Source organism: Strongylocentrotus purpuratus, unplaced genomic scaffold (assembly GCF_000002235.5).
Source record: "Strongylocentrotus purpuratus isolate Spur 01 unplaced genomic scaffold, Spur_5.0 spur5_scaffold_12, whole genome shotgun sequence".
In the NCBI taxonomy this organism is placed as follows: domain Eukaryota; kingdom Metazoa; phylum Echinodermata; class Echinoidea; order Camarodonta; family Strongylocentrotidae; genus Strongylocentrotus; species Strongylocentrotus purpuratus.
In genome coordinates, this window is record NW_022145597.1 from 33369409 (window position 1) to 33378010 (window position 8602).

At 35.4% G+C, this 8602-nt stretch overlaps 1 protein-coding gene across 1 annotated transcript; it reads right to left on the reverse strand.

Moving 5' to 3' along the window:
• Positions 1–2684: 2684 nt before the first annotated feature.
• On the reverse strand, positions 2685–8383 carry LOC578025 (uncharacterized). Its single transcript, NM_001242689.1, is given in 8 exon segments — positions 2685–2809; positions 3112–3434; positions 3738–3838; positions 4845–4944; positions 5305–5438; positions 6306–6464; positions 7131–7244; positions 8303–8383. Coding segments are annotated over 8 exon segments (1137 nt in total).
• Positions 8384–8602: the final 219 nt, after the last annotated feature.

The window sequence follows — 8602 nt, forward strand, 5'->3', positions numbered from 1 at the left end:
TTATTTTATTTTACCGTTACATGCCGTACATGGTTGTTATTTTCTTTATGTCACAAAGTTCAACATACATGCAATCATTCTATAAGTTATTATGCTTGATGAATGAACTTGAATTATGTTATTTTATTTTACCGTCACATGCCGTACATGATTGTTACTTTCTTCATGCCACAAAGTTAAATATACCTGGGGAGTGTTGCTACCGTATGGTCACCGCAAATGCATAATGGCAATTACTATCACAAAGGCTTCGTCATGCTACCATGCAGGTCACCACTTCTCTCCTGGGTATGGAGTGGCAAATCTAGATTAATGTCTAGCCAAAGGACACTAGTCGAGATCGAACCCACGACCTTTGCATTTCCAGTCAAGTGCTCAAACATCTCAATCACTTAATCTCTCTCTTGAACTCTCCTGGTCGGGGTCGCCTCTTTTCCCCCTCTTTCTACCAATCTCTCTCAGTCTCCTATTCCTTTTTCTCTGTATACCTTTCCTCATTCCTTCTTCCCCATTTCTCTATCTCTCTGTCTGTCTCCCTGCCTATCTGTCTCTCTATATCTTACACACACACCACTGGCCAACATATGTATCTTTTAAATGGTATTTACCGTGGGAGTCTTGCACAATCCATTCAAATTTTCATCTTGAATAAAATGCCCGTGTTTAAACTACACAGTGCGACCCAGAAAAAACGAAACCGAGAATTATCGATGTTTTATCATAACTTAATCACAATTATAATTAATAAATGACACATACCTGTAAAGCTTAGATCCTCCTCTTTCATTTGATGAACTCATATGATGCATATTTGACAGATGGAAACCAAAAAGTCATTTGGCGGGCAGTATCTGAATTTCGAAGAAAAATTCACATTTCTAGAAAGTTCAGTTTCTGTCCTTTCATATGACACCTCAATCGGGAAAAATGAGCAAGGAATAACAAAGTTTTGTTCGTTTAAAGTGATGCTTGCATTTCCATGATTTGATTTTAAAAGTTCGTTTTTACTGGCTGCCTGCCGTAGCAACAAGCAGAATTGACAAAAGACTAAACTCTGTTTCATTGACAATCAGCCATGCATGAAGTCTTTCGTCTATGTCTCATCGTCAACGAAACGAAGTTAAGTCTTTTGTCAATTCTGTTTGTTGCTACGACAGGCAGCCAGTGAAAACAAACTTTTTAAAACAAATTATGGAAATGCAAGCATCACTTTAAACGGTTTCGTTCTTTTCTGGGTCGCACTATATATCTCTCATATTTTAAAGTTGTTATTTTGTGGAGATTAAATGGATACATATATTATAATGGACAGTAACAATGCGCCTTATATACATAGCTTAATATTGTATTTAAAAAATGAAACAAAAAACAGCTAATGAGTTTAGAGCATATAATTTCAATTATTCAATCATTTAAATTACAATAGTAAAAAATTTAAAAGTACAAACAATATATAATATATCCCATTTCAATATATTTCTATTTCTTTGTAATAAATTACATACAATTTATCTATTTTTCTTTGAAAATTCAAACAATAATGTAATCATGCAAGGCTTATGTCAATCCTAAAATATAAAATAGTAACAATACTGTAAATATGGCTGCAACACAAATATAAACATGTCTCCTAAAATCTCATCAGTAATTACAGACCATTCACTGACATACGGACATCTACATTTCAACAAACATACAATATGATGTAGCCCATTTCATTGTCATGAAGCAAAAAATGTACTAAATAATATGAAAGGAGACAAAATTGCAAAATATAATCATTAGATATCATTTGAAGGATGAAAAAAAAAAAAAAAAAGAAAAGAAATGCAGAAATATTGGAACTGTTAGCCCCAAATAGGTAAATATCAAGAGTATAATGCCATTACATCTGAAGAAGAATATAAGAGTATTGTCTAGCATACAAAAGGCATACAAAGGTAAATCGATGCCCTTTTGGCTCATAGCAGACAAATCAAATTTATACAGCATTCAATCACAAAGTATGAATATCTCTTGAAGGAAATTTAGGACAAGGTACATACTTTGTGCTATCACTAAATGCAAAATTAATTCCCTGAATTCGTTTTGTTTAAATGAGGTATTAGGACAGCATTTTAGAAACACTATTTTTCTTTCAAATATTGATTTTTTTTTCCTCCATTATTTCAGTTCAAATACAATATTTGGTATTATTCAATAGAATAAAAACTACAGTACTATAAACACAATACTAAGAAAAAAATACAAAAATACATTTTGCTGATGTTTATACCAAGAAGAAAGGAACACAATTCCTATAAGAAGCTATTAATTTCATTGTCTTACGTTTAAATACTTTTTTTTTTAATGAATGACAGCAAGGCTCACACTTCAAGCTCTACTGGTTTATAAGTTTTCAACAAGGTTTTGTTTTAAGTTGGCCATCCACATGAACCAATGAAGAACCATGTATGTGAATATGAAAAGGAAGATATCATAACTATTGAAGCAACATCACTCCCACAATATATTTCACCTTGATTCTTGATAGATTTAATTAGAACCAATCAAAAGTGTCTTTGCTGAAGAACCCCTTGGATCCTAAGACAAGATTTATCCTCATTGGCTTAGTTGTCTTTGGTTAGTAATTTCCATCCAATCAAAAGCTTTCTTCTCTGATGAAGTAATTTTTCATACAAGATTCATCCTGATTGGCAGAGGGGTGTTTTTTCAGTCATTTCCATCCAATCATAAACCTTCTTCTCTGATGAAGTCCTTTTATCAGCCATAGAACCCATGGCACCACTGAACAGATCAAACACTCCTCCTGTCAGAGCAAAACAGAGAAATATCAAGAGTGAATTCATTCTGCAAAATCTACCATCAATAGATTTAAATTTTATGCATAATATTTAAACAAAAGTTGTTCTTGACAGCCTGAAAGCATGCCAAAGGCTTGCCCTACATAGCAAAAAGTAATATATGCAGGCTAGATTCCAAATATTGTAGTTCATTTATTAATAACAGTTCATGGAATAACCCGTCACTAGGTCCCCAGGAAAGACACATCCTTATATTTGACAAAATGAAGCCTGGAGAGAATGTCTCCTGAGCAACTGTCGTATTTACCTGTATGAATGAAGAGAATCTTGGATCCTTGGAATCTGTCTGGTTCCTCCTTCATCAGACGCATGAGGTGAAAGGTTGCCTTACCAGTATAGACTGGGTCAACAAAGATACCAGTGGTCCTGGCTACTTGGTTAATGCATTCAAGTTCTTCAGGCTGAGATAAACCATACCCGAGCCCTCTGACCCCTTCCACGACATCTACAATGTCCTCTGACCTGACCCCTGATGACCCTTGACCTTCCTGCATGCCAAGTTCACGTAAAACCTTGTTGATTTCTCCATGAAAATATTTTGCGTCATCACATATTGCCATTCCATGAATCCTGTAAGAATAGAATAAGATGGAATGAAAATGGACCATGTCACACAAAAACAATATAAACACACTGTTAATTAATAGAAGTGCCAAGAAGTATAACTCCCGGGGTCCAAAACACAAGATGTTTATTTATTAAAGTCATTTATACCAGTATTCATGCTGGTCCTTCCTTTATTTCCTGCCAACTAAATGACTGCAATTCACCCTGTTTATATCACCTGGTGCTATGTTCGTCTAGTCTTGGGCAATTTTGTGGTATCAGGAGTACCAATTCATGATCCTGGATATTAAAGCTCATGGAACAAACCTGAGTTTGCTTCCTGTCAGATAGTTGCCGATTGCAAGACCAGCTAGTGATCCACTGCTGCCTGATGTTATGACAATATCGCTGAACCTCTCCTGAACATCCTACAATCACATGACAAAAGTGAATCACAATTATAGTTTGCATTAGTTGTAATAATAATACTTTGTTCTTTCATAGCGATTTCATGTCTGTTGAAATGTCAATGCGCTTTACAATATATATATATATATATATGTATATATATATATAAAAAGTAGTTGTCATTTTAGGGGGTTATAATGGCTTGTTTGTTTTAAAAAAATATGAATTTCTTCATTATTTTCAAATGTCTCTTCCTTTTAAGCCCCACCTTACTACGCATAGGTACTTGCTCCCTCTATATAGACAACAATGCCTAAGCGGTGCCTGTTGGTCCCACATGATCCTCTTTTTCTTATGTTAATTGAGAGCTGAGTTGATGAGATAGCCACCTGTCAGTGACCACGCTTGGTGGTCTAATCCCTCTTGGCCAAACTAGTGCAAATGGGCTTTAATATCACATCCAGCTCACTTGGCTATTGAGGGTTATCATCCCAATTTAATTCAAGGACATTATCAAATTGACTTTAAGTCATCTAAGAGGGCAACATACAAGCATATTAGCAAGAAAGATTAATCTAGACAGTGTATAATCATAACAAATTCCTTTGATACCATTGATAATGGCATTAATAGGGAGAGAGCATCGATTACTAATATGAGACAGAAACAAAAGTTTTAAAAATAACAACAACAACAAAACCCCACAAAATTATATTCAATTAGAAATGCTACTGGATAGTAGCCTAGTACTCCTAGTGAACTTCAAAAACTGAATGAAATTGTGTTTTATTAAACATACTTCTATATTGATCAACCATCGATCTAGCTCTTTAACAAAGTGTGGTAAATCATTCAAGAATTCAGCTGCAGCAAGCTAAAGTAGACAACATATATCGCTGTAAATAAACATGACCTACAGTAACTTTTAGAAACAAGTATAATAGAGTTTGTGTAAGTAAGGAATAAGAGACATGCCAAAACTCTGAGCTATGTTGAGAGCTATTTTGAAAGTATTTTGCTAAATACCTGCTGGAGGAGTTCTCTGAAGCATTCCAGGTATCCAAAGACTCCTACTGAGTTAGATCCACCTATTGGGATTGGGTAGGCTTTCTTTCCTAGAGAATCTCTAAAAACAGAAAAGAAAGAAGGCAAATATTTTCTCTCTTGCAATGTTACTGGCATTCTTATTTTCTATAAAGGTGAATAATGGCATCACCAAACATTAACAACTTAGTTAATGTAAGAAATCAGCAGACACTCACTGATAGCTGAAAATAACTTCAAGCCATTGAGTATAGTCTGAATTAAGTGCAAGTAAATTATATATTCCCCTCCATATGCCCCTCCTCTGTTTCTCCTCTAGAAATATTTTTGGCAACATTTTCAGAAGCTTACTCTTACACAGTCCCATCATATATCCCGCATAATTCAAAGCTCAATTCACTTCAGATAAGAAGTTTAAACAAATTGAGTCATCATCACTTGCCTTAGATACTCTACAAGCTGTTGCATTCTGGGATAGATGTGTGAGTTGTACTGAGATTTCTTGGGTATGAGATAGAAACTACATCCAACCATACTGTCTAACAATGTGTTGCCTGTGAATGATCCATCTAGGTTCTGTGGTAAAATTTGAGAGAGATAGGGAGAGAGAAGAAACAGAAAGAAGCAATATACTACGTAATTCAACTGGAGATACCCAGACATGTATCCTTAATCTTGAATCAAATCAAATCAAAATAACCAAAACTAAGGGTGATAAGTCAGAACAACGGTGCTTTATTTGTCTTTTTGTGATAACCAAATGGAATCTAAAGCAAAATGACAACTTTGACAAATGTAGTTGGTATATCTTCTTCTTATAAAAAGAAATAAAACAAATATAACATTCTACATGATTAGGATGTGAGATCATCAATGTTGTACTGGGGGATACAGAGTAAAAGAGTTAAGAGTGAACCCTTTATATGCCTCTTTCCAGTAAGGCGAGGCGTCAAAAATATCGATACCAGCAGGCTGCCGCCTCACGTATTGGCGCATCGAGGCTGCAATTACGGCCGAAGCCTGGCTGGGGCAATTATTTTGCACTTATTAGCCCAGCCGGCTTGCGCCAGGCTGGGATCTGAGGCTCGGTTTCCATTCGAAAGGCGGCAGCCGGCGCATGCTTTTGTTCGGAGACCATTATGATGACATCATGAGTTAATTGAGGGTCCTACCGCCAGCGGTAGCCGGCTGAGCTAATTTAAAAAATGCAGCCAGGACGCACAAGTGCAGTTAGCTGCCGCTGGCTGGTATATTTATTTTTGACGCCTCGCCTAAATACATGTATTTTTGTGTAGTTGGGAAAATAACCCTGGGAACCAAGCTTTAATGTCACCTTCAAATAGACACAACTTGGTTTCAACAAGGGTTGTAAGAGTCTGTTTAAAGGCAAAAGCAACTAGATCAGGCAACGATTTCATTTCTTGATGTTTTGTTTCTACTCACTGTTGCCTCTGATCTGAGAAGAAGATGGCAGTCCATACCAAGTTGTCTGGTTGCTACGGCTGTGGTTCTACAGTGGTTGGATCTTACTCCTCCACAAGTTATCACTGTATCACAACCCTGGCTTACTGCGTCTGCTAACAAGAATTCAAGCTTACGAATCTACAGAGAGAAGAAAAGGGCATTCATAATCAACATCTATTATAGTTCTTTTTAAACTATATTAAAATAAATGAGAATGTATTGCTTTCAAGAACATTATTCTCATGGTTTTCCTTATTCTTCCCCCTTCTCTCTCTCTCTCTCTCTCTCTCTCTCTCCCTCTCTCTATCACTCTCCATTACTTTCTCTTTCTGTCTCTCCTAGCACTTACTGTCTTTCCAAGTCTGTCTGTTTGTCTCTCACTCTCTCCCTCCCTCTATCTCTTTCTTTCTCTTCATCTTCTCTCCTTCCTTAGAGGTCTCTCTGCTTTTGTATTCATCCAATCTTATCAACTGTCACAATAAACGCATGATACACATTTAACTATAACTACTACAGATCAACGTCAAAAACGATAATTAGTCAACATCCACTTTAGCCTCAAACTAATGAAACATCCGAAATCAAAATATGGGCAAAGAGCAAGTCATTGCAAAAATGAATAGATAAATACAGCTAGATGGTATTATTCTCTCTTAGCTCTTGATCATTGTGGCATATCTTCTAATAGCACTTTTTTGGCATGATATAAGGCAAGAAATTGTAAGTGTTTTGTAAAAATCTAATATAGTAATACAAATTGTACGATATCAGCATCATCACAAAAAATATGTAGCATGTGCGAACCTTATTTCCTGACAATGAGCTGCCTGTCATGTCATCTCTCTTGATGAAAACGTCAAAGTTTGCTGGTGTTCCAGGAAGATTCCATCTGTGTATGGGATTGTTCAGCATGGCAAGCTAGTAAGGGAGAAATAAGAAATAACCCTTTTGAGTAAAGCAGATATTGTTCACATGAAATAGGTAGTAAATTATAAATGTTCAAATCAGAATCAATAATCTTAAGACAGTTAGAGAGGAGTTGTCTTCAATCAAAACACTTTTTCAAGGTCAGTTTGACTCATAGTTATCAGCACTTGATTTAGACCAATCACTCACAATAATATAAGACATAGAATACCCTTTCATATAAACTACACTACAAGCATTATCAACAAATATTGTGTTGAAACAAATAATATTCCAACTGTTGGGTCCTGGAAGTAAGATGTACATTGTAGTTTTAATCAACAAAAAATCATCATTCTTTCTAAAATATTTTTTAGGAACATTGCAATCTGTATGTTGAAGGGTTCTTATAATAACAAATAAATGGATATGATCATTAGTGACGTACAGTTATCAAAATCATGATTTACTTCAAATATTCAATTATTAGATGCATTGTATTGCACTGAAGATTGAAGAATATAAATCAGACACACACAACAACAAAATACTAACACAAATGACAGATGTGAGTAGAATGCTTTTGAAAGAAAAAAAAATGAGAATAGACTAGGTTTACATCTACCAAAGATGAAATTTACTTGTCCATCCATTAAATTGCCTGGAATACACTATGAAGTAATGTAATTACTAATTAGTTGTCATTGCTATGAAAAGGTGAAGGGCATTTTAAATATTTTTTTTGCAAAAATAATTAGGGTCTAGTCTTTATTAAGATAAAATCATACTCACAGTCTTTCAAATTTCAGGCACAATACAATTACAAACTAGTTGAAGAAAGGACAACTTTTACACAATTCCATTTCATCATAGATTCTAGACAATAATTGTACTTGTAAAACTAGTAAAAGCACAGACTTCATATTTCATAATTGAATTCATAAAGATTGTGCAACATTCATGAAATGTGCAGGACTGACAACTCATTTTCATTTTCCTCTTTGAAAAAATGAAAGTTCGATATTGAAGTTTGAAAAAAATCTACTTTACTTGCACTCCCCCACACCCACCTCGAGTCTATGCCTTGGAATATGCTTCAATTCCTCCATCCATGGCGCTGCAGAGTAAGACTTAAGAGGGAAATCGGCCATGGTTGCTCCCGATGAAAAAAGTCGTGATCGTGAGTTTAGATTTGTATTTGAATGCCCTGCTAATGTAGGCACTGGTAGGCAACAATAAAGTCTACGTGTGGGACTTAGGAGTAAGAATTTGCCTAAAACTTTGGTCATCTGGGCCGTGAAACTGGAAGACTTCTCGTGCAGAGAAACTTTATCGTCGATAAGTAAATAGCTTGGAAGCAAAGTCCGGAA